Below are 27,354 nucleotides of genomic sequence, written 5' to 3' on the forward strand. Positions count from 1 at the left end.
GCTTTACACATTTTTTCCACCTTTCCCAGTGGTTTATATACAATGCATTTTATTAATGAAATGTAATACAAATAACATATAAATACAATTATATAATGTTACCCTTGGGGGTTTTTGTAGAAGAGTTGCATGTTATATGTAGTATAGTTTCCAGTCAGCAAAAAAAAAATCTGCCTGATGAAAAAGCTTTTTCACATAAATCGAAGAGGTTCATATGAAAGTAACTTTTGGTTACAGTTAATAGTGTCTACATGTCCTTTCAGAGTGAAAAAGCATTGATAACTCTTATCAACCACAAAGGAGACTTTGCAATTAAACCTGAACCACAGTACGGGATTTCACTGTACAAATACACTAACCAAACATTTTATTAGGAACACTAGGCTAACACTGAACCCAGCCTTCCTTTGCCCTCAAAACAGCCTCGATTCTTTGTGGCCCAGATTCCATAAGATCTTTCTTGTTATATGCATGCATAACACAAATTCCTTGTGGCACGCCTGGCAAATAAACTGATTCTGATTCACATTTAGTGTATGACATGTATGTCATGTGTGTACATGCTGTGCTCTAAATTTGCTCTCACTATGTTACTAAAAGCCTACCTGCAGTGGTCAGAATAATATTATCAGCTGGGCATTTGTTAAAAAAAAATGACCAAATGCTTCCATGGTAGTGAAGGCAAAGATGTAGATTAGCTGACCAGTCCTTACTCTAGCATTCATCATTCATGTACCAGCACTCCATCACCTGCTAGCTGACAGCCTGATTCATTAGGAGAGCTGAAGATAGGGAATATGATGGACAGCTGGCCATATGACATTGTGTTGCATGTATACTGAGTGTGTGTCTGTGTGTGTGTGTGTGTGTGTGTGTGTGTGTGTGTAGGGGTCAGTTTTATTTCATTAATTTATTTGTTAACTGTTTGCTAAAGATGGCCAGATGAGCCATTATCATGTGGCAGGCCACAGGCGGCTAGGAACTTCTATTGATAAGGTCAAAAAGAATGAAAGTGTCCCCACATCACTGTATATCACAAATACATCACCAGTGTTCTGTTTCTTTAGTGGTCAATGTGCAATAGCAGGAGGGACAGAGTGGTAGAAGATTGGGAGATGATTTATGGCTGTGATAAAGTGCTCCAGCTGGATCTGCAGCCAGGAGGATAATGCTCGCAGTGCTGCCACATCTTTAGCACAATACTCCCACTCCCTCAATTACATTACAGCTAAGAGATGGTCCAGCCCTTAAATAAAATAGCCCTCTCTTAAACAAAAGGTCAGCTTGAAGGTATTGAAAGAGGACGCAGGGACATCCATATCGTTACCATTTCCATATCCTTCAGAATACAAACAAACACATGCATGCCTACATGCTACAGTATATATGGCCAACTTGTTCAGTTTACATAATGGCAGACATGGCATCAGGTTAATAAAACAGCTTACAGCATATATGCAGCTGCATCAGGAGAATGACCAATCACTCACCAATTCATTCGAAACATCTTAAACAGTATATATGTGCAGTATGGATAACATAATGTCTGACCTACAGTATGTTATGCTTATCTACATTTCCTAACAGTGTTAATTTGTTATTTTTAACATCTGGCCAGAGACAACAGACAGTTTTTAAAGCTAACTAAAAATTGCTCCCCTGCAATTCATTAGCTCTCTACAGACTGCACATCCATCTAAACCACTCCCTAATTTTGCTCATTTTATAAACATCCACGTATACATGTATCCTCTGCATCATCATGTAACATCATGATCCAGAGAGTGCTGGTGTGGGTGCAGCCTTTTGTTCCACAGATTGTTTGTGGATCTGATCTGTTTTCAAACCCTTCAAATCTTAGGGTTCATTATAATGCACAATCCATTTTCTTAGACTTTTAGTATAAGGTATTATGAGTCATGGTCAAACCAAAAGCTTTGTTTGAATGTAAGTCTTTTTTGCCACATGGTTTCATAAGATTTCTCACAAAATTTCCTGCTCCATCGCACTAGGGATATGCTTTCTGTTCATTATTACCCTACCTTTATAAAGGGGCTGCCAGTGCATGCGCAAAATAACTGACAGGCAGACAGTACAGATGGATTGTGTTGAAATCATGCTGAAATTTCTACATTTCTAGTTGCTGAACCCTGTCAGACATTTGTGTCACAGCTCATCCACTGAATCATATGCATGAATATATAAGTATCAGAATAATCACAGACTAAACAGGGTAATTATTTAATCAAAGAGGAAAATCACCAGCAAAATATAAAGCACGGCTCTCAAACCTTTTACATGCAGAGACCCGTTTTTTTCTCAAATAAACCCTTCCCAGTACAGATTTATTCGAAAATTAATTACTAATTATTAAGAACTAATTAATATATGCAAAATAATATTTTGGCTATTTATAGATTCCAGAGACTTTTTTATACTTGCACTTTCCACTGAAAAAGCCAAATTGACCTAAGCCTTTTTCAGATACTGGGGTCTGGAATAAAAACCCAATTCAAGTCACAAGCCGAATAGGTTAATAACCACAAGGACTCAATAATAACACAATAACTTTTACATTGTAAAAATTTTACATTGTAAAAAAATAATAAAACCTCATCATGGCAATTCCTGATGGACTACTGATATACACCCTGTAAAACACTCAGGTAGTAAAAGATTTGGACACACTCGTCAAGTGTTGTTACTATTTGACAGTTAATATTTGTACATTTCTGTATATCGGTACTATAATCTGACAATCTGAATCACACCTATAGTTTCCTTAATCAAGCTATAGTTTGCTAGAACAAGCAAAAGGAAGAAGCTCGTTTATACATGATGGCTAGCACTAATCTCTGAAAATAAATCTCTTTCCCACACAAAAACATCCACAGCACTTATCCGAGTTACCGTATTTGTTTAATATAACTATCTTGGCTACACTAGTGTGAGCAGCTGACTAACATTAAAGACAGAAATATTAGCCCAGACCTAGTGTGAATCCTCAGCCACTTGCTTTGGCTGTGTTCACAATGTACATGCAATAAAAAAAACATGCCACAAACCAGCCTCATATTCCTTTTGGTACATCAGATATCACAGATGACTTGGTAGGCACAGATGAGTCGATCTAAGCACAGGGCATTCCAGATTTCATTCGCAAGGTCTTAAAAATGGAGGAGCTCTCATTTTCGCAGTCAAGTCAAACTAAACAATCTTCATTATGTGGTAAATAATATCAGAAATTCATAGTTAATTGACTTGTTTAGTGATGCTAGTGGTGCTAGCTGTACTAGCTGAGATATTAAAGACCACCCAGTATGTCTTCTCATTCGGTCTAAATTCCCAAACTATCATTCAGACAGTGAAATGTTACAGCTCAAACCACCTAAGATTCATTTCTATCAGTACAACCATCATGAGGACAAAAATGTAATCAGTGTACATTAGGTTTTTCAAAGAAAGTGGTAAGTTTGATTGGCTGAGGCTGGATTTGCCTGTGTTCGATTGTGTGTGTGTGTACGTGCTTGTGTATGTGTGTGTTCTTCTACACTCACCAGTACTCTGCCTGTAAGAGTCTGTGCTGAGATCATGACACCGGCCCAGTCTTTCACAGAGGTCATCCAGCCCACCTCACTAGCTGGAGCCTCGTCCTTCTCATCCTGGCTCTTCAGTGGCCCATCTGCCTGCCCGTTATTCACTTTCTGGGCCTCCTGCCAGAAACACACATGCAAACACAACAAAAGTCATACAATGAATACAAGATATTTTATATTTTACACTTCTGCTGTTCTTCTTTATACATGGCTTAGTGCAGTAAATAGTAGTTTAACTTTGAGAGGGTTAGATGGCGAGAATCTAACCCTCTCAACAGTGCTTCTACAGTGCTAAGGGGCAGCAGCATTGTTTCTGTTGCTTCTTTTCACCATATTGTGCTGTGTGATGTCAACCCAGTCTCACGGCAGTTCGTGACACTGGGTTGGTGCTGTGTACAAGCTTCCATCCCTTAAACTCAGGGTTTGTTTCATTTTTTAATGAACAAGAAAAAGACTGATTTATCTTCCAATATAAAGGATGTACACATGCAACATAAAAGTTATTTGGTCAACACCTATACAGAAAGAAGCCTAAATACAAGTTTTAAAAACAAAACATTGAGCCATGCGCTCTCATTCCTGGAATAAATAACTAAAATAAAAAATGTGACTGTACACTTTATGTGTTCACTCCTTTATATTCATTTCTCACCAAACCATGAGGGTAAAAACTTTGCACATGATGTCAGTACTTATGCTCAGAAAAAGGATACATCACAAACAAAGGAAAACACCTGAAAGCTTCATCTCTGAAACTATGTGGATTGATGTCAGAAAAAAAGTTGATTATTCCTATGGTGTTTTATTCCTCTTATACCACAATAACTTGCTGATTCCAACAATATATTGGTTTTCAACAACAGAACAGCACACTGTAATTTTTATAAAGTTAAAGTTATATTTTATGTTGTAGAATGTCTGAAAAATTATCGCACTAACATAATATTGTGTGTGTGTGTGTGTGTGTGTGTGTGTATTAATCCTATAAAACAGAAGGATGCAATATGGTGCTTTAAAAAAACCCTTATAACTTCATGGCCATGACTCACACTAAAGTTTATTGAACACATGGCCGGTGTGTGTGTGTGTGTGTGTGTGTGTGTGATCACACACTGCCTAACACATACAGCACACCTAGCAGAGTGTAGGCCATATAGAGCACTGCTATGATTCACAGGCTCAGGAAGTCATCCCGGCATATTGGGCTTACATCAGCAGGTACACAATAACTCCCAGTCAGGTAGGTGGATAGAAGCACAGCCATCACATATGCTTTTTTAAGACCTACAATATCTTCTGTTCAGTATAGTCTTTACCTGACATAGAGCAATGTGTGTGCCATACACAGCTATGGATAACAGACAACTTCATAGTTGTCCTACATCCAAATGTGAATGCAAATGGAAAATAGAAGCAATTAAGTTTGTGAGAAAAATGGTACAAGTACATGCAGGGGCGGACTTAAATTTCCTTTAGGAATTAGTGAGAGTGCGATTTAAACAAGTCATGAACACACCTCAGTGACGTAATAAAACCTTATTACATTAGCAACATTAGCTTTTAGTTTGCACATTTCTGAAAGACTGGCTTGTTGAACAGCACTAAAGAATTTTTTTGTTCAATTTGTTCTCTCAAAAATGCTATTGCAAGCTACATGTGGAAGAATGTGGGTTGTGCTGAACATACTAAGCTCACAGCTGTAAGAGACCACATTTAGATAAATTTCATGCCTATTTTGTCCATACTTTGCCAAACTACACAATGCATACTTAGTATGCCTAAACTGTACAGTCACCAATGGTGTAGTGAACTAATTAGTTCACGAGTATGCAGTTTTGGCAGAAGTGTTACAGTATTACAGAAGTGTTGAGAATATAATACATTTATTAAAAACATCAGTGTGACTGTCACAGTTCCTGAACCCCAGGTGAAAGAGCAAAACCTAACAAAAACCATCAGCTGGTGACTGGCCTGTAACACTCCTCTTATCTTCATACATGACCACCCACTAGCATCTGCACAGAATAGCAACAGTGTACATGTAAGTGTGCATGAAACTATATGTTTCATTCCAGAGATATGTCATCAAATGTCATACTGTTTGTTTCTCTGTAAATATGTAAAGTGTGACAAATGCTTAAACTTAAACTTGTGTTCAGGCATTTAGAAGAATTCCTTGTCAGGACTGTGCCCGGACTTTGGCCATGTGCCTTTTTGTTTATGTTCCTTGTTCACGTGTCTGCCCCGCCCTTGTCGTTTCCTCCCCGCCTCTGCACACCTGTCCCTTATGTCTGAATAATTATTTGTACTATTTAGTTGAGACTATTTAGTTGAATCCTCTGTTGTCTTCGTCTGGTTTGTCTCTGTCCTGTTTAGTGTTTTTTTTGTTAATAAATCCTGTTTTTTGTTAAGCTGTCCTGCATTTGGGTCCATTTTTATCCCGCGTTCGTGACATTCCTTAACCAAATGCTGATGGAGAACTACAGCATTTCAGTTATAGAGACGCGTACAGTAGCTCCAATTGTTTTCATTGTTTTTGTAAAGAAAAACTACATACTTTGAATGTGTAGCAAAAAATAATGTAAGTACTGGAGCATACGAATACTACACAGTGCATTTCAGCTTTACTTTGTTCTTTATTTATTATATAATGTATACCATCTGATCGAATCTTCCAATCCCTTGATTAATTTTTTCACATTTTTGCCACGTTTGCAAAACTCCTCCTCCTTCTCACAAGGAGTTATGGTCAATAATAACTGAGAACATATCCATAGACCCACATGTGAAAATCTTCTGGAAACAGTAAACCATCCAGGAACCTGTAAGATACTTATTTAAGCATACTATGATTCAGGGAGGGCTAATTCTAATCTTGGATACTATTTAGAATGCGAATTGGGAAGCAGCAACTGTCTGCAATCTCTGGCATTTTATTAACGCTCGGACTTTAGTGTGGTACGCACGTTGCTTGCCTGCTGCATGTGGCAGCAGTGTTGCATTTCTGAAGTGCATGTGAGTCAGGTTACAGAGACGCTCCTTCCCTGTACTCCGTACTTCACAGATCATAAGTAAAGGGACAATGGGCTGTGCTGATTTTCAGCTACAGACTTCATCGAACAGAATCTTGTTGCAAATCTTATAAATGATTATAACTCATTTGTCATTTGTCCCATCTGTCACTTTCAGCAAAGACAAAGAAATAAACAAGTCTTGCTGAAATAAATATGTACATAACAGCAGGTCAGGTGTTTCTTGACACAGAAAGAAATAATTACAGACTATGTGGCTGCTCCAGATGCTGCATTTAAGCAATACTAACTAGCCTCTGCACATATCCAAACACAAACACTGACCCAGCAAATGTGCTGACACTTGATCTGGTGCATGGGGATTTTCTGCTGAAACTGGATTATATTCTGTAATGATGTGCCAAGAAGGCAGCTGGTGTTCTGCTAATTACTTACGTCAAAACAGTGTTGATGAACCTAGTAGTAAAAGGTCTGCTCAATGCTCCTTGGGTAGTGTTTTTTTTACTACGTACATTAAACAGATCCTCAAATTAAAGTATACTGGCAAATATTAAAACAGAGACCAAAACACTTGTGATCTTGTCAACATTATCCCAGTGTGAATGTGAACATGAACACAGACAGAACAGTATTGATTTAGAGGAGATGTCCCTCCCCAGTGATCCCCGACATTTCATCATGTAATACGAGTACTAAGTAGGGCTGGATGTTATCTAAAAATAATTATAAACATATCCTTTTGTAAAAATACATAACCAATTACACACACACCCATACCCCATGTGTATGCCTGCTTACAGCGGGGCTGTTACTCTAACCTGTTTATTTTATCAATCATCTCCTATTTTGTCTTCCTATTTTCTCATTTAAAAAGCTGCACCAGAATAAAAAAACACAACCATCAGCTCCAGAACTATTGGCACCCTTTGTAAGGAGAGTATGTCAAATGTCTTTGAGGTTAATGAACTTAATATAGAACTTTAGATTCTGAGAAACTTTGGACCTATTTAAAAAAAAATACAATTTGAAGCATAATTATGTAACGTCAGATGCGTTCTATGAAATAGGACACAATTTATATGCACTAATAAACTTTTAAGAGTCTAAGTCCTTGTGTCTTGAGTGTGACACAACTTGTATGATTTTTTAAACTGAAAATTACCCACCCCTTTTTCTGACTTTACGACTGTTCACTGGTCGTTAATATTCAAAAAGCAGACCATTTCATTAATATTCATTAGCTTCCTAATAGCGTCACAATACAGTTTGCTTGAACTTCTAGTTAATGTCTAGTAAACTTATAAAATCTCTATCAGGTTGTATAATTATTACTAACATCGATCTGTAGTCAAGTGTGAATAAAACAGTTTAAATGTGAACTTGCTGCAGATTAAAATAGGACAAAACATAAATGCTTGAGCCATAAAAATCCTCTCCTGCTTCTGTTCTGCTTCCATCAATAACGAGTGTTCACAGTATCCCAGGTAGATGGTGATGATGTGTTATGATTGTAGACTTCTGGGTTTTGTCATTTTCTTCCATGTTTAGACTGACAAAGTTCATAAGTAAAGTCATCCCCAAAAGTATTGAGACTTTTGAGGCAGATGGATTAAAACGAAAAACTAAATATCTTCACAAAACATCAAATGTATATTTAGGTTCATTTTGAGAAAACACGCAATGCCAAAAACACCAGAACAACTCCCAGTGTGGCATTTGGGTTTTTTCTGAGCAGCTAATTTAATCTTCTTCACACAAGTCATTGTGCTGCTCAGTCAATAGACATTTATCATGTTTGCGAATGATTAGAGGGCTGCTGCATGATAACTGCTACAATCACGACTCCTGACAGGCAATGTTACAACAACAGAAAGCGTTGGCAGTGTATAGATGAATGTGGATGGTCTGCTGCGTGGCTAAATCCATGAATTATTTATGTCCTCTCACATTGATGGCTGGACCGATTCAGAACAATACAAACAAGAAACAATTTCTACTTAGTCTGAGCAGCTTGCAGTAAAGGGCTCAGGAGCAGCATGCCATGGGGTACTCCATCTGCTATTTTTATGCCTGTGATGTCAAAGCCTTTAACCTCACTCTGGCCTTTTTCACTATCCAAACAGACTTTCTCTCTCTCTCTCTCTCTCTCTCTCTCACACACACACACACACACACAAACACACACACCTCTCACTCTCTCTCCTGTGTACCTTCATTAATGCATGGAGAGAAGCAAGAACGACCTTGTTTTTTGGCCGCTTTCATTGTTTATCTAGCTAATACATTTCTGGCCAATTAGCCTTTATTTGTTTTTATTTATTCACAGGTGAAGGAAAAAGCTTAAATATTTTCAAAACATTTTTAAACAGTTTTATATCCATTTCCTATTCTTGCAATGCATTGCGTGACAAAAACTACCAGGAGGCACAGTATTCCTCCAAGGCATGTTAAGCCTGCCACATTTTCCGAGCCACCACCCATGCAGCATCACTGAGCATCACAAGAGCTACTCGGCTTGTAAAGAAAAAAGCACTTAGTGAAAGAGTGCTTAGTGTTCTCCCCTGTCCAGGCATGAGTCAGTCGCATCCTCTTCAGATTAACTGCCAAGGACCGGACATGGGGTATCCAGGATTCCATCCAAATTCTGACTCTGACCTCTACTCTGTTCACAAGGACAATTCAGTGCTTACAAAGAAAGGAAATACATGAATATGAAAGACAGACTTATAATATTTACAAATACTGTGCTGTGAGGAATATAGGCTGGAGATCCACTAATAAGGAAAGGCAGAGAACAGGTCACGTAAGCCAAACTGCTTGAATACGACACGGCTTCATCACAGCTGTTCCGGCCACTTCCATTTGCAACGCTGGGGGTAACTGCAGTCCATGCTAAGGCCTATTTTTAACTTCCCTCAGGGAGCAAAAAAAAAAAAGATATCTAACAAGATCTACAAAATCCTGGCTTTTTTAACAATTAATACAGATTTATTAATAATCCCACTCTATTTAAAAGTACTGCTATTTTTACTGCTTATACAGCCCAGAATTCAGAATGTGTCCAACATAACCCGCTCACCGCCTTAGGTTTAGGATCTAAAGACAAGCCAAGGCCATTGTGTAAACACAGGTATAGAGAACTGCATGCAGGTTGTCATGCCTGTTAATGCTGCCTCTTATTCATTATCTAATCCCAAACACCATATATACCACACAGTCATTATAGTCAGCATGCTATAAATCGTTACTAGCAGTTTTCATCTTGCCTCTTCTTAAACAACACCCTGTAACAACCCTGCTACCGACTAACAACAATGTGCTGCATTTTGAAAGACGCCAAAGGAGAAGAGGATGTGGGGAAAACCTTCAGTCGGCATCAAATCTACAACCTGGCTCTAGAGGCTAAAACTAATGAGAAAAGGACTTTCTGTTCTGGGCTGAGCTACATGGCATGATTTCCACGTTTCACATGTAGCCTACAAACAATTACATTCATATGTGCACTATATTGTGTTGTAAATCTTTCTCAGGGGAACCTCATGTTCATTATATTAGAAGCTGTAAGATAAAACTATGTCAAAATAATGTTATTGAATCGGAATGAAAAAGGTGTTATTCCTGTAGTCAGATATGTATTTGTGTGCACTGAGTCGAGTTGCTGAGAAAAACAGAAATACAAAAAACATGAAGAGAAATCACAAAACATGTTCTTCAAAACACAGTGATTTAAAATGCAGTAAATTTACACTCACAAGGGAGGACAAATTGTAACTCCATTAGCGAGCCCTCCAGGGATACAGAAGCCCTAATGTGTTTGTGACCTCAACCAAAAGTCATCAAGTCTTTGCTGAGCATTGTGACTTTATGCTGAGTTGTTCTCTTCCTGCATATTCAGGTATAAACTTCTGAGTTTGGCTCAGGAATCTTAAATTCCTTTCCAATGTAATGTAGATTGTGTTAGCAAGAGCGTTGGGCCTATGTAACAGCTTTGTGCTGCACTTTGTTAATGTATACATACACGTGTATGTTAATTAATCCATCTAGCATGGCATGCATTAAGTTTAAACCAATTTACAATTTTTTTTCCTCTGGTTCATGAACCTACTTGTTCTTGTGCATCTGCAGCCTTTGTTAATGGGAATACACACTGAACAACAGGCAGATCTGCTTCACAGTGTCATTCCTTAGCATCCCAAAACACAAACACAGCCCACATTAGAGAATGGCGATACAATGCCTGTACATTAGTGTGAAGCCACAGATGTCTCTACCTAATTCATAACACTGCATCCATTAAGAGGAGATTTTCAGGCTTAGTGCTCTCAGACAAAACACCCTCACTCAGAGTGGTGTAGCTAGACAAGGTCAGGGTATAGACATCTGCCTGCAGTGCTTTAATAATCCTAATGCCTTCTGATGATGTGCAGGACCGGAGTCTTTAATAAATTCTAGTGTGCTATTTCACACCATGCTGTACTAATTATGACTAAAGTGCCGTGGCCCTCTTTTCCCACGTTTAATTCAAACAGTAAAAAAAAAGATAGAAAAAGATAGGAAAAATCCAAATAAAAGAGAGAAAGGATTAAAAAACAAGCAAAAGATAGATGCATGTAAAGGTCTGGTAACCTGTTAGATGCTGCAAGCTTATAAGCATGATTAAAAATGAAAAAAATGATCACAAGAGGTGACACGTGGGCAAAGTAGGTAGTGATGTCACTTCACAGCTCCATGGATTCAGTCAGAAAAACATGTCGGTAGGATGATGAACGTGTGTGCAGTCTATGCAGTGCAGTGCAGTCATTCCATTTATGTTAACCACTCCTGCCTTGTACCCAAAGGAGAGACACTGGATCTATCAGGACCCTGACCAAAGTATGTCTATAACTGCTGATCTCCTGGGATTTCACAAACAATCAAGAGTTTGCGCAGAATGGTGTAATAAAGAAAAAACATGCAGTTTGCGGTAGCTCTGTGGATAGAAACACCTTGTTGAAGGCTACAGTAATGAGGCAGTTGGGCTTCAACAGCAGAAGACCACATCAGGTTCCACGTCTGTCAGTCAAGAACAGGAAGCTGAGGCTGCAGTGGGCACAGACACCAAAGCTGGACAGTTGAAGAATTGAAAAACATAGCCTGCTCTGATAAATCTCAATTTCTGCTGAGCTACACAGATGGCAGGGTCAGAATTTGGCACTGATAGCATGAATCCATGAGCCCAAACTGTCCAGGCTGGTAAAGGTGGTATGATGGTGTAGGAAATGTTTTCTTGGCATACTTTAGTCTATAAATATCAATCAATCATCATACCACACAACATCTGAGTATTTTTGCTGACCATGTGCATCCCTTCATGACCACAATTGTGTCATGGCCATAAATGAGTTCAGTTATCTTCAGTGCTTCACTGGATATGAATCTTGAGAACAACTTTGGGATGATTCACGGCATAAAAGTGCAACTAAAAACTGTGCAGAAGTTGTGTGCTGCCGTCATATCAACATGGAGCAGACTCTCAAAGAAATGTTTTCAACATTCTCTGGAATCCATGCCACAACAAATTCTGGCTGGCTTGAGAGCTAATGAAAGCCCTGAAATACAGTGATTGTGTATGATCATCAAAGAGAAAAACCACAATAAATCTCTTATATGAAACTTGTGAAGATTATCATATGGATAATCTTCTTGATAATCTTCTCTACTTGACATAAGGAAACCTAATTTCTCACTCAAAAATTGTCACAATTAATTGTGGTTTATTATTTGTTAGTGCAGAGACTGCAAATAGGCTTTACCCAAGAGATATAAAACCAAAAATGGTAATCGATCTCATTTAACATGCACAACCGCTATCTTCACAATGCATAAAAGGAATCAGGGTGAACCCATTTGCATACGCTCTGAAAACACAAATGATTTTGAAAAAAAAAGGAGATTCCTTTTCACAGTCTGCAATCTATAGTTGTCAGCTCTATGATATTATTTTCCTCCATTGTGCTCACCTCAGATCTCTTATTCCCAAAGCCATTCACCAACCTGGAGGATGATTCCATTTTTCTTCGTGCACCAATGAACTACTATCCTCTTAAGGGCATTCCCCCAAAAACAGGGTGTGTGTGTACACATGGATTGATTCTCATCTTTTGATGGGCTAGATTTGTGTCAGGGGCTGATTACCTCTCTCATGTATCAGAGATGTCCAAATCTCCTCACCATGACGCTTCCATCTGCACTGCCATAGCTCTGCCATGAGCAGCCCACAAACATAGAAGGGCACCCAAGGGGCTTTAATTACATGTACCACCTCTCACACATTCTGAGAAAAGGACCACTGTAATGTTTTTTTTTTTGTATTTCTCTAGTACACAGGAAGATCACACTTTTACTTTAAATGAAAAATTATGTTGAAACATGGGGGGCACGGTGGCTTAGTGGTTAGCACGTCTGCCTCACACCTCCAGGGTCGGGGTTCGATTCCCACCTCCACCTTGTGTGTGTGGAGTTTGCATGTTCTCCCCGTGCCTCGGGGGTTTCCTCCGGGTACTCCGGTTTCCTCCCCCGGTCCAAAGACATGCATGGTAGGTTGATTGGCATCTCTGGAAAATTGTCCCTAGTGTGTGATTGTGTGAGTGAATGAGTGTGTGTGTGTGTGTGCCCTGCGATGGGTTGGCACTCCGTCCAGGGTGTATCCTGCCTTGATGCCCGATGATGCCTGAGATAGACACAGGCTCCCCGTGACCCGAGGTAGTTCGGATAAGCGGTAGAAAATGAATGAATGAATGAATGTTGAAACATCAGCTTTTCCACTAACCACACATTTAAGACCACAATGATGTGCCATCTTAATGAAACAGACCACATATGGCATCTTTAGCATATGTGCAATCAGCACAGACAATAATACCAACATGCTTCCCTACAATGGAAGCGAAAATTGTCCACTCGTATCATATTTACAGAATACGCCTAAGGACGGTTGTAGAGGTTAACGTTAAACGTTTATACAGAACGCTGCAATACAGCTATATTACTGTATATTATGTTTTCAGAGATTTTTCCAGTGGTCATTTTTTTTGTAGGTGTAGACAGCATAAACAAAAAGGAAAGTGTGTCAATTTCTACCATATTACACATAGATACTACAAAATGACAGGAATAAACAGCTGCTTTGACTTCCTTTATACAGTGACCATTGAGTTAACAGGTTTTCTGCTCGTTCCTTTCCTGTACATGAAAACACGGATATTCTGGAGTGTGCTAATCCCACACAGTTGTAACAGATGGGACAGACAGAGTTTAGACTGCTTTACTATTCCTTTAAGATGAGCCAAACACCTGTGTTGCAGTCATCTGCTGCCTGAAATAGTGAAAATGATGAGAAGCGAGAAGCATCAAAGAGGGTTTAACCTGGCCCTGTCCTTAAAGACATGAGAGGAAAAAGCTGAAGCGTTTACTGACGGTGACCTATGCCAATCAATGACCATAAAAAGACCTTTAAAATGACCTTTCAATCAATTTTTAAGGACAGCCACAACTAAAAGCAAGCCCCACTCAATGATATTATACTAAAGGTCTTTGAACAATTATATCTTTAAAGGTGACCTTGCTATTGATGGACTGTTTTTGTTCATGCATAAGAAAGGTGACAGATCATACATGGTGCTGTGCTGGCATTTGGCTCCTGACTATAATTTGTCCATTACATATTTCATTTATTGAAGGACTTTATGTGAAATATAAAAAGCCACTCGACCGGACGTAGATGTTGTGAAAACTCATATAAATAATTCTGTCTTTGACTTTGTGATCATTTATATTATCGTTAGGTTCATGTCAGCCTTTTAATATTTTATAAGAAGATAGATGTGAATTATTTCAGGCTAATGTTGCTTTTGTAGATGGTACTGCTTTGTGTCCAAGTCTACTGTTGCTTCAGTTTATGTTGCTTCAGGTCAAAAGCGCCTACACTGACCACATCTAAACAAACAGAACCTTTAGAAAAAGGACTCAATTTCTGATGGCATGCCAACCTTCAAAACTGCTATTATGATGGCATGTGTTTACAATCGACAAGCACTTCCTCCGAGAAATACGACACTGACACTCCTACGGAAATACTTTTTTAAAAATAAAATATCATAGCACTTGACACCTTTTCCACAAGCCATCCATTATGCGATCACCTCAAAGCATCTTATCCCTCTTTTACTGCCAGCTACATCATAAATCAGCCAGCTGGGCATAAAGGCTGAATGAAACTGGTGCACTGGCAAGACTACAGCTAGCTGGTACAGTATAACACTGTGTTCAACTGGAGCTGCTTTCATTACTGCCACCTTTCTACAGACACCATGCTTTCCCCTCTAATGGATGCACTCACTAAAAATCAAGGTGGAGGTTTATATACTGTCATGAACAAAGAACAAATCAGAAAACATGCCCAGAATCAGACAGAATGCTACTCTAAAATAGCCATATGTTTAATCCTGCTTGGTATGCATGACTTTTTTGCTTCAGGGAAAAAAAAAACATTTTACAAGTGTGTTTTACTGACCATACAAACACTGTTGATGGTAATTATAGTATGTATTTTTATAACCATTCATATTAAAAGCTCACAGTAAAAGACCCTCTTGCATCACTGAGCTGTCCTTACATCTAATGCTATAAAATCACTGCAGGAAACAACCAGGCTGTGCTTTAATCCCAACCTTCAAAATGCGATTCCAATAACATAAAACTAAATCTAAATTACTGATAGCTTCCAGAGTATTTTTTTTCTGAATCAGTAGGTAGAATAGTAATAATATCTGACTATAAATAAAGAGTGTGTAGTCCTGGATTACTTGTGGATATACTTTATTCAGCAGACAAGGAGAACACAGCTGTTCGGAAAGACAGATTTACAGCATACCTAAGCCTCTATTCATTTGCCCCCTATGCACGTGCGTGGCTATGTGCTATAAGTGGAGACACTGGAGCAGCGTATGTGAAAGGTCATTGCTCTGATGGCAGCTGAGTGTTCTTGTTCTGCAGACTGGAAACCCCACTGCAGGCCTGTTTGGAGGCAAAGGTTTTTCAGCAGCCCTCCCTGAGTCCCATCAGTTCACTTTCACTCTCTTCACTTACTGTAACAGTACACAGATGCAGCTCACTGAAGCATTTGCTCTGCCAACTGCCGGCTTCGTTTGCAGCCACAAACACAAATCTACTGTCCACCTCTTGTATGTTCTCATGCTCTGTACTCTAATGGTGTCCATTAGCCTGACTATTAATGTGTCCTTCTGTGTATTTACAGCTTCCTCCAACAAGTTGCTGAAGGTGTGATAAAGTAAAGAGATACAGTACATTAGCACTAAACTCGGGTATTGTTCATAATAGAGTTAGTCGTGTGTGTAAAAGGTTGCTGCCTCCCATTCATTATTATACAATTCCCTGACCACAATATTTTCTAATAACTAATTTTCTCTTTTGTGTATTTATAACTTTGCAGTAGAAAGTAAAATAAGTCCCAGGTCTGAGCATTTTGGAAACTGGACATCCAGATTATTTTAAAGCTGATTATTATTAAAAAAAAAAAAAAAGAAAATACTGGCTTGGCTTTTCTTCATAGATATTCCAAACCATCAAAAACACACTATTTCAGTAGCTAATTTCATAATCTCATAATTGTCAAAAAAAAAAACAATTTGGGTCAGTTATCTTTCCTTACTAGCTACTTATTTAATTACAAATTAATTGTGGATAAACTGCATCAGCCACCTGATACAGGGAGGTGAGGCTATAGGTCAAGAAGTGAACAAATTATTCAAATGTTATAAAAAGATCAAAATAAAGACCAACCCAAAGCTATTGGAGATATTTGTCATGTATAATGCAATATAATGACAGATCTTTATATCCATCTTCTAGCCTTATCCTACCTTACTGGGCTACAAGACAGCTGGTGAAACACCCCTTAGTTCACAATTTATAGGCTTTAACCATGTTCAATCAAACCTGTCCTGCCCTGTTTCACTGAAATACACTGCTCAGGCTATAAAAATACTACAAAAAAAAGGTCATGTTGAAGTGAATTATAGAATGAAGTGATAACCGTTTTTCTATGAGAACATTTTTAAGAGTGAATCACACAGAGTTTCTTCTCACACCCACACACACTAGCAGTTCATGCTGCTACCACTGGCTGGTCACCAGCAAACAAAGCAGCACACAACGTGAGTACCCCTTCTAAAAGACAAAAAAATATGCTCACTGTTAATTTTAGGAAAGATACACAAATAAATACGCATATATATATTTTCCAGGCTTATCAATGGAAATAAAATGTTATGTATCCCTCAATCATGGAAGCTATATTTAAATATTTTACTCCAGATTATTGTCAGCTCTCTATGAAACCCAACCCTTCACCTCATCAAGGTGAAAGAAAGAAAAGCCAAGACAAATGGCAATGAGTAGTGTCAAGCTTCTCAAGCTTCATTTGTTAAATTTGAGCCTGCGGCCGTCATCTTAAGAGGGTTAAGCACTGCCTTTTTTCATTACTGTGAGCCAATCTTCACTGCTAATCCCATGACTTGCAGATCCGGTTTAAGAAGCCTATAAGGCTACGAGAGTGTGGTGATCCACAGAACACATTTTCCAACCTTAGTTAATAGAGCATTAATCAATACTTAGTAAATGCTCCATTACACTCACTGATCTATATAAAAACTTGGAAGGCTTTCAAAGACCGACACAATGGCATTGCAGGTTATACTGCCTGCTACAGAGCAAACCACCTAGAATATCAACAGAATCTACACCAGAATCTCATCCAGACTCACATCAGAACCATTGTTATGGTCCTTAAAAACAAATGCCTTCTTCATGTCAAGTTCATTCTCATAAGAAAAACAGACAGCTTATGAGGATGCAAAGACTTCATTGAAACACACAGAGTATAAGAATCAGCTCTCATAAAAGCACGCTGGACCAACTCCACCTTCATAAGAGCAGTCCGACGTACATCGTCTGTCGCTTAGCAACAGAGACTTGGTTGGTAGACTGTAGGTGTGCGCATGAAAAGTGTGTAGAGGAGAAAGAGTAAAGGAGGATGGACTGAATGAAAGAGTCAGGAAGAAGCAAACATTAAGAGCTTGTTTACAGCTCAAAAATTCATGATTATGAAATGCTGTTAATGTTAATGATGCTGAACACTTACGTAATTAACACCTGTTTAACAACAAACAAATAAGGCATATTATCAAAGCTATAGCAAATGTAACAGGAGAGAGCACGGGCTACATTCTGTACGTGGATGCAGGAAAGCCAATTCTGTTCTTCTAAGGGATTTGACACAAGTATATGTGAGATATACATAACAGGAGTAAACAAGTAATAACAATAATACCCCCCTGGTGTAATTACATTTTATCATACATAATCAGTACTCACATGAAATTCAAATGCAAGTTCAAATCGTCTTCACAGACAAACTGACCTATTTAATTAATCAGTCCGTCTTACAAAGAACACCACGCAACCATTTACTCTGACCTTCATTTTTAATGAAGTAACTTCACCCTGAGGACCTCCACTGAACTGTGTCTCATCTTAGAACAGACATCTGGCAAGCTTAATGAGTGATTTTCAATACAAATTACACAGGGGAAAAAAAATTCTTAAAGATAATGCTTCAAACAGAAAACAGGCACAAGTTCCCCACCAATTGGAGTGCAAGGAGGAGTCCATCCTGCTGTACAGTGTCAATCTGGACTAGATGGGAGGCTACATAAAAGGTTTACATTTCCAGGTGACAGGATACCAGAATACTGTCACTGTATTTTTAGAAGCAGTTATGAAGAAGTGCAGAAGGGTCCTGACCACACAGATTCATGCTACAGTTTAGAAGGGAATACTTTACTGCCCTGCCAAATGCCCTGTAAAGACAAGGACACCTTAGAAAAATGTCACTGATAACCTTAGATTAGAGTTTGATATACACCCATTAAAAATGAAAAAAAAAAAAAAACATTTAGCAGATTAACCTGGGGAATTTAAAACATTAATATTGCCACTGACTAGTCAACAATCTAGAAAACAAATAATGACAATACATGATTTAATATTAAGGTGTATCACACGTCATAACACAAGTCAATCCAAAATGAATTGTTGGTGGTGTTCAGGTTATCATGGTTCATGACCGTAAATTTAAACAGAACAATGTTAAGTCCGTAAAGAACACTATATTGTGTGGCAATAAAAACAGCAGGCAGAAGAGTAACTGGACACCACAGTGTGATCACAGGTTGGTGAATGCTTTAATGTTAAAAAACAGAGATTACAAGTGACAAAATTTTGTCCTACTATCCCCATCTCACACCCTTCAAATCTCTCTCACTCTGTAACAGCACAAAGCTGGAAGCTCATATTTCACATTACTCAAGTAAAGGAAAATATGTCCACTGACTGCTTAGTTGCATGATAAGAACTGCATCCTGTTTTCTAGTGCACTATTTTAAGAATCTGTCATTTTGTTGCACTAATGAAATTCTATATACAGTACTATACCACAATAGAAACTGTCTAAACAATACACTCTAATAGATACAGTTACGACCATCATGGTAGCCATAAAACCGTAGATAATGGCGAGTTATGCAGTAAGCGTTGTTCTGACCTATTTTGTGTCAAGCAAAGCATAAAATAAAAAATAAATAAAAAAACAAAAAAAAAACAAATAGAATAATAAAACAAAAATAGGAAAATTCAATGGTCTAAAGAATAAGCTGAGACAAAGAAATAAATATTTAAAACATAGTATGGGACCTTGAAAAAACAAAGCTATAGTGTGTGTGTGTGTGTGTGTGTGTGTGTGTGTGTGTGTGTGTGTGTGTGTGTGTGCTACCCTGCAATAAACCAGTGTCCCATCTACAGTCTATAGTTCAAGGGGTAGGCTCCAGATCCACCATGAGACTACCTGTGATAAAGTAGTTACTGAAGGTGAATGCATTTGAATCCATTTTGTAATAAGACTGTAAAGTAACAGAATATGTAAAACAGTGTCTGAATATTTTCTGAATATACAATATATTCTGAATATATTCAGAAAATATATTTCTGAATATATTTTCTGGTTTTTCACTTTATATGTCACAGGGTAAAAAAAACTAGAATTTTTTATCCTGGAAAATTCTGTCCTTCACCTAGCTTTCCAATGTAGTGGATAGTGAGTAGATTAGCTTAGGAAACACAGCAGATATGTAAATAATTATAACAGACAGAAGTGGTCCATAATAGTCCAGATGTAAAAGTGTCATATAGAAGTATACAGCCACCAGCAGTGTCTCGGAGATCTCAACTCCTCCCACTGCTGCCAATCAGCTAGAGTGAAAGCACTGCTCACATACAGTAAATCAGCTAAAGCAAAGCGTAGTATTAAGTCAAGCACCACAGACAGGCTGATGTAATCATAATAAGTCATGTGTAAAAGTATATTTTGGCCTGTAAATACAGAAAAAATGCCATTTTAGGCCAACAATATTTACACAAATGAGATAATACTGCCCCACAGCTCTAGACAAACTATTAAAAGTCTGTTTCATTCTTCAGTCCACAATTTCTATCCCTGGTTTGTTTTAGATTTAAAGATAACCATTTGTGTTTATAAGCTCTGCGGAATATATTAACTGGTGAATTTTCTATAAACAAATACTCTCCCTAGACAATGCAAGAAAAGTGATTAGGAATGCTAGTTGCACTAGCCACGATAAACGGTATTAGTATAGCAACCAGTAGTAGGAATGACAACTGGTGGCTTCTTAGTAACTGATGCCTTGCAGTTTTAAAACACTGTATGTGTGAATGTAATGTAATTCAAATCGAAACACAAACATATTTCCCTGCACAAATATTGCCATATCTTTTGGATTTACATCACTAATGCTGAATAAAGCCCAAACTTTTTAGGTCATTACATTTAAAAGGTGGCTAAGATGCAATACTTCCAAATAGCTGTCAATGCTGGAAAATATCCTTATGGGAAAGGTCAACTCACAGAAAGTCTGTGTACCTATTCCTGAAACCTAAATGTCGACTGAAATGAAAAGAATGTCATGACATTCAGTGTTTCAAAAGATCAAGCCAGCCGTAATAATTCAAAACACATTTGAGAAAAATAAATCATTTTGTTTTTTTTCAGAATCTTCTACTTACATCAATTAAAATGTTTTTTGTCGTCTGCTTATGATAATATGATATTATGCGTATGATAATAATTGGTCTCCCTCCCATTGCATACTGCAGTTCTTTCACAACCTCCCTTCCCCATATTAGCTGTGGTCCTGATAAGCCATGCAGCTAGTTCAATCATAGTGTTGACTGAGTCATTAATAAACCATTACTGCATAATGTGATATGGAGGAAAGGCATCGATCTTAGCAAGACCCAGAATCCACAAAGAATCAAAAAAGCATGTCCCTCTGTCACTAAGACGCCATGCTATGCTCATAGACCAAGCCTTGCTTTATCACCATGCACAAAAAAAATAAACTGAAATACACAGCTCGTTAGTGGTTGTTTACTCAAGCTGTGGAATAACTACTAAACATCATTTCTTATTTTCCATAAGATATTGTTGATCTTATGTTTCTTCTGGAAATAGGGGAGGAGACATTAGGCATCACAAGCACCTGATGTTACACAAACATATACACTGGAGTCTGAGTCCCCACTAACGCTGCCCCAGGCTCCTGTTCACACTGCCTTATGAGCCTCATTCAGCAGTTTCCTTAGCAAAAAAGACAAAAAGAGCCTGTGGCATGTAACTCACAAACTACAAAATACAAAAGCTCAGAAATGTCAAAACCATGTAACTGTTCACTGTTTTTATTTCCACATAAAATTTTCATTATGGAAGAACAGAAAAAGGAAAAAGGCACAGAAACCTATACATTGTAAATTTACAGTTTTAAACAAAAGTCACCACAAATGTACCATAACACCATTGAATGTACAGTAACATGCACTGCAAAAGAGATCATGCTAATGTCACAATCTCTCAGATCTAACTAACCCTACCTTCTAGCACCATCTGTGTTGTGCATGAAACTTCCAGAAGTTTCTAAACTACACAACTTAGCCAGGCTGGCACCATCATCCTGAGATCACATTTTGCCCCATTCTGACATTTCATGTGAACATTAACTGAAGCTTATGACCTGTATTTGCATGATGTACTGCTCTGATCCAAACTGACTGAAGGGATAATTAAAAGAAAACGAATAATAAAGTGGTCAGTGAGTGTTTATACTTCTAAATGCTGCAAACTTCAGATATGACAAAGTAAATACAACAAGGTCTTTTTGTTACTGAAATAATAATTAATAAGACTTCATTTCTGCCTATTAACAACTACATGTTCCTTTTTCTGCAAGCTCTTTAAACACCAAACTAACCCACATTCTCTCGCAGTCTCCACGGCTTTCCAAATAATAACATTAGTTATATTAGCAACCCGTAGCAACTAGCAGCTGTGACAAAAGCTTTAATATGCTCCTTCATACATATCAGATTGGCTGCATGGGAGCATTTGATACACTTAAAGATGTGAGAGCTAAAATTAAAGTTGATTGCGAGATCTTCTTCGCATCAGTCGCTGCCAATTAAGCACAGAAAATATCAACTTGCTTTAGACACGTGTCTGCAACACATTGCTCAAGCAAAACAGAGGGACAATTTAATCATGATGGAAGAAGATTATATCCATTTGTTTCCTTTTTTGCTTTACGTTCTTGGAAACTGATGTGTAAAGACTTTTTACAATGCAGAATTTTGTATAAAATGTTGTGATCTACTGGACACAGTAACATGAAAATTAAGTTAAAATCTAAATCCCCATTACAAGCAACTGTCTTAACCCACTATTACCACTATTACCACTATTACCGCTCCGTATATAACTCAGTATACAACCCCATGTATCCCTGCATCTCATCTGTGTGCAACACCAGTGAAATGAAATGTAAAATGGCAGAAATATTCTGTAATGTGAAAAAGGTCAAATTGTTTTAAATATTTATAAATAATATATATCCTGAAGCTAAACTGAATTAATCATTCACAGGGAATCAGTAAAACTCTGCAGTGGTACTCATGTCACCAATTACATCACCCTTCTTCCTGATTATTTAAACAGCATATGAAGAAACATCCAACATGTAGTCAAGCACAAAACATGATAAATTATGCAAGATAGTCAATATCTTTGTTTACAAATCAACACAACCGATGAATAATTACACACCTGGGACTCTGCTATTAGGGGTTTGTATTACTTGCTTTATATTATATTGCACTTGACAGCAATGTGTCACAACTAAGAGTTCCAACAAGGACCTAAAATTATGACTTAATAAATGAAGCATTTGTAGTTAAAGTTACACAAATTTTTGAGGAGGTTTTAAATGAATAGCAGAAGATGAATTATACTGTTGGAAAAAAATAGATTTAATAGACCCTAGAACACCGTGTGCAGATGGACATGTAGGAAATGAGATAGCTGATATAAAAAGGCACACTGCGCCACAGAGACACCCAATTTACCAGCATTTCACCGGCTGATGAGTGTGTTTGTTGTCTGCTTCTGCAAAATGTAAATTTACACTCTCTGAGGTAATTGGAATGACAAAAGACAGATGCAATCTGTCTCAAAGCACAAACATCTCATCAGAGACAGAGCAGCGACAAGCCAAGCACAACTCTTAACATCAATTGCCGTGACCATCGCAGCTTGAAACACCTTTTTTTAGAATGTCAATCAATTCAAAATCTTCAACTTTTTTAACAAAGAAGCAAAACACTTTTGAAATACCATGTATGTATGCGGTTACAGCTAAAGCACGTCATTAGTGTATTAGTGCATAAGTAGTGTACATCAAATGTTGTCATCGCTGCTCTTGAGTACATAGCTAGTACATACACTTTCATGGCTCCTTACAGTCTGTTCAGGTCTGACTGAATGTTCTATCTGTCAGTAAGTCTTCATCCTATCCACCACTAAACAGTAGTGCTCTCAGTGTCAGGTACATTTATACTCAGCATCAAACTGGTTAAAACGTCAAACTCCTGGAGCTACAGGTGCTTGTGGAATAAAGCAGATGACTAGTGATCCTAACTATACATAAGCCGACAATATATACGCCAATATACCACATTATACAATATACCAGAATATTCCACAAGCATTATAAAGATTTTGTCTCAATCCCTGTGCTCCAGTCCAGATCTAGCTATCTACTGTAGGTAACTAGCATTTCTGTGCCTGAAGGTAAAGTTTGTGTCCTGTTTATCATTTGGCGTAAAACCTGTGCCAAATCAAATATGCAGACCAGATGATCTGCTGTGGCGACCCCAAACAGGGAACAAGACTGCTAAATCTCCAAGCATATTTTGGCCAAATTTGAAGGCAGCTCCACAGTTCTCAACACCATAATGTTTTTCTCCCTAATAAGAGATCCACTAAAGTAGTGAAGGAAATTGTTACTTTGATCTGTACAAATGTAACTGGATTGCCTTGTAGATATCAATTCTTTATTGTTCAATAAACTGCCATTAACAGTGTATTTGTACAGATTGCCCTTAGATAAATTTAGCTTTGTAGTGCACAATGACCTGACAGGCTGTTATCTTTAATATGCTAATAAACTTGCAAGAAACTGTGATCCAGAGTTTAATGTTCATTTAAAATTACATCTTGGTTAAAATGTGAACCAAAACACAGGAGCAGATAAGCAAGATAGAATTTATTTATTTATATTCATTTATTCATTTATTCATTCATTCATTTTCAGTAACTTATTCATCCTTTACAAGGTTCATGTTGGATCCTTTAGATTATACTAGGCAGTAAATAACACTTAAAGGTAGTGACCCGCTGACATCACCAGCTGTTTAATTGTGATACTTTTCCAGGCTTATTTTGGTTGAATTTTTGGGAGGTTTCTTCTTAAGTCTCCTCTTCAGGATCTGAAAAACATGCTTAGTTGTATAAAGGTCTGGTGACCGACTTGGCCAATCTAAAACCTTCCAATTGTTTTCTCTGATAAAGTGCTTTATTTAGTTGGCAGCATGTTTGTCTTGTTGCATGATGAGGTTTCTCTAAATCATACAGAATCTTTGTGTCTGTGCAGAGGCCATGACACTTTGTCCACCAAGATTGGCCCATGAGCTTGTGTGATATAAATCATAAGCAGATCCTTTCTCTTTATCCTTTTTATTTACTTTACTGGAAGAGAGTTAATCCTGGTTTTAGACCTTTTCTGAATCATCTCTGTACTTGGCAATTTCCAATCTGGCCTTCTAATTCTTAGTGCTGATGAGTGGTTTGCGTATTGTGTTATGGCCTCTATATTTATGCTCTAAAGGTCTTCTACAAACAGTGGATTGTATAGCTTTACCCCTGTGCTGTGGAGGTTGTTGCTGGCATCACTGTTGGTTTATGGATTTTCTTCACAGCTTACACAATGTTGCTGTCATCGTCTCCTGTTGTTTTCCTTTGGTTGTGCCCAATGCTTGTGCGATGGTTCTGATTCACCTTCTCTCTTTTCAGCTTCAAAATGGTTAGCTTTTCTTCCATAGCCAGCACACTGGTTTAACCTTTTTAATAGCAAATAAAGTCTTCATAGGTTCAGGTTCAGGTTAATAATAAATAATAAACAGTCAATCTAACAGAGAACGCCTGTGCAACAAGCAACACCTGTCAGTCACACGCCCCAATATTTATGATCACTTGAGTTCAGACATAATGTGTCCCGTGTTAAGTTGTTCACCACATCTAGATGTGAAAGAGAAAATGTAAAAAATAATGCTGAAATTCAACCTATTGTATTATATTCATCTTTTGGTCTCAAACCCAAATATCTTCAGTATATAGGAAAAAAGATTAGGAGGGGACTGTATATTTTTTATAGTGTGAATATTTACAAAAATGATCCAAGTACTCTGACACTGTCCTCTGTTTTTCTGATATTGCATCGGTGCCCCATCTGCTTAATGCTTAAAACTCTGAATGCAGGATCGTTTGTTAAAGCACAGTAATAGTGTAACCACTCATTGTGCATAACGTTGTTGGTTTCTGGGAGATGAAGCATGGCTATTCATGTAGTAACCCACTTTAAATCTCTACATTATATTTTAAATAACTGAAATGGAAAATAATAGGCAGCTGAAGGGAGGTAGGCTTGATGGACAGTGAACACAACCGGATTCTACAATGGCAGAGTAATTAATGAGCATGTAACCTTTTCTTAGCTAGTCCCCAGAGTCAGCTTAACAACTACTTGCAGGCTATGTTCGGTTACATCGTAAAAAAAAGTGAACGCTTGTGTTGTTACACAAAAGCAACTCCCAGCCTAAGGCAACTCTGACCCTGACCCTCTTTGTGGAGTTGAAAGGCAAGAGCCACTGTCTCACACATGACTTGTATTCCCAGAGGCTAAAACCCCATACATCTTAACCTATTAAACTCAAAAGGCTCATATGTGGGTCTAGACCTATTTCATAGTTTAATAGTTTCACTATTATTCATAGTTTTAATTGAATAATATGTTAGAAGACCAATAAGTGAGTTACAAGTCTGTGTTAAGGGGTTAAAGAGGAAAAGAAACAACAACCATGGTTACTACTCAGGAAGGGATATGCTACTGCCAGGACGGGAGAAGGAAAATTTAAAATGGAGGCGGAAGGGGAGGTGGAGGGAGAGCAAGCTGAGCTTTTGAGCATGTGCCAGCACTTTGAGCAGTTGTGTTCATTTGAGAAAAGCAGAGCAGCTGTGTAGCATTGGCTCCCAAATTCAACTCCACTAAGTGTGGACTGCTAACTAAGGGTCTTTACAAGTCAATATTAGCATATCAAAGCAGTGCTTTAAATAAATACTATACAATACAAAATGCATTATATCAGCAGGCTTTAATGTCAGTCTTTTATCATGCTGCATATTGCAGTGCAGCTTTTAACAGAGAGCAGGTAATTTGATGGTATGTCCCCGAAGTCATCATCTGAGTGGTCTGATTTTGCTTTCATGATAAACAGGATTATTATGATCATTTACTCTATTGCATGCCAATTATATCAAGAACCCAAGCTTTAATATAAGAGAAGTTTTGAAATTCATGTTCAACCAGAACTCCAGTGTATTTAATATTTTACTATTATTAGTCAGTGCTGCTCAAAACTTTTCAAATAATTTCAGAACTGTTCAGTATGCAGGACTGAACTCTATCCTTGACACCAGAGATTCATGTGTATGTCCTCTTTTTCACAGCACTTCTCTTCATATGCTCTTGAAAATATAAGAGCCGAGACTTTCCTTATTCATTCAGTGCATAGAATCCAAAGCAACTCAAAATAATGAAGCAGGTCAGAGATATACAATTTTTATCTGAATTATTACAAATTGCATTAGGTGATGTATTGTAGAGCAATGTTGCTGTTGCGTTTCTCTCTTTTTTTCATTGTTATCCAAACGACCCAGCTGCAGGAAAAAGGGGAGTTGCTTAAAACGTCTTACTTCCTTGCAGAAAATGAGCAAGACCATTAAAAATTTCTCAGTCTTAATGATGAAAAGGAGGAGACAGTAAAAATACTTAAGTCACAAAATAAATCACAGAAAAAAGTCACAAGAAATGGAAAAATGTGATTACAATGAACTGAACTCAAACAAATGAAAGATAAAAATGAAAGACATT

General features: G+C 37.8%; 1 protein-coding gene across 4 annotated transcripts in view; it reads right to left on the reverse strand.

The window, feature by feature from the left end:
* kcnma1a (potassium large conductance calcium-activated channel, subfamily M, alpha member 1a) overlaps positions 1–27,354 on the reverse strand; it is a 128,575-nt gene that overhangs the window by 90,853 nt on the left and 10,368 nt on the right. For all 4 annotated transcript variants that reach the window (XM_060872360.1, XM_060872362.1, XM_060872359.1 and 1 more), the window contains exon 2: positions 3,558–3,713. In XM_060872360.1, the coding sequence (XP_060728343.1) occupies positions 3,558–3,713 (156 nt within the window). The remainder of the gene's footprint in view (positions 1–3,557; positions 3,714–27,354) is intronic.

Source organism: Tachysurus vachellii, chromosome 6 (assembly GCF_030014155.1).
Source record: "Tachysurus vachellii isolate PV-2020 chromosome 6, HZAU_Pvac_v1, whole genome shotgun sequence".
NCBI classification, from domain to species: domain Eukaryota; kingdom Metazoa; phylum Chordata; class Actinopteri; order Siluriformes; family Bagridae; genus Tachysurus; species Tachysurus vachellii.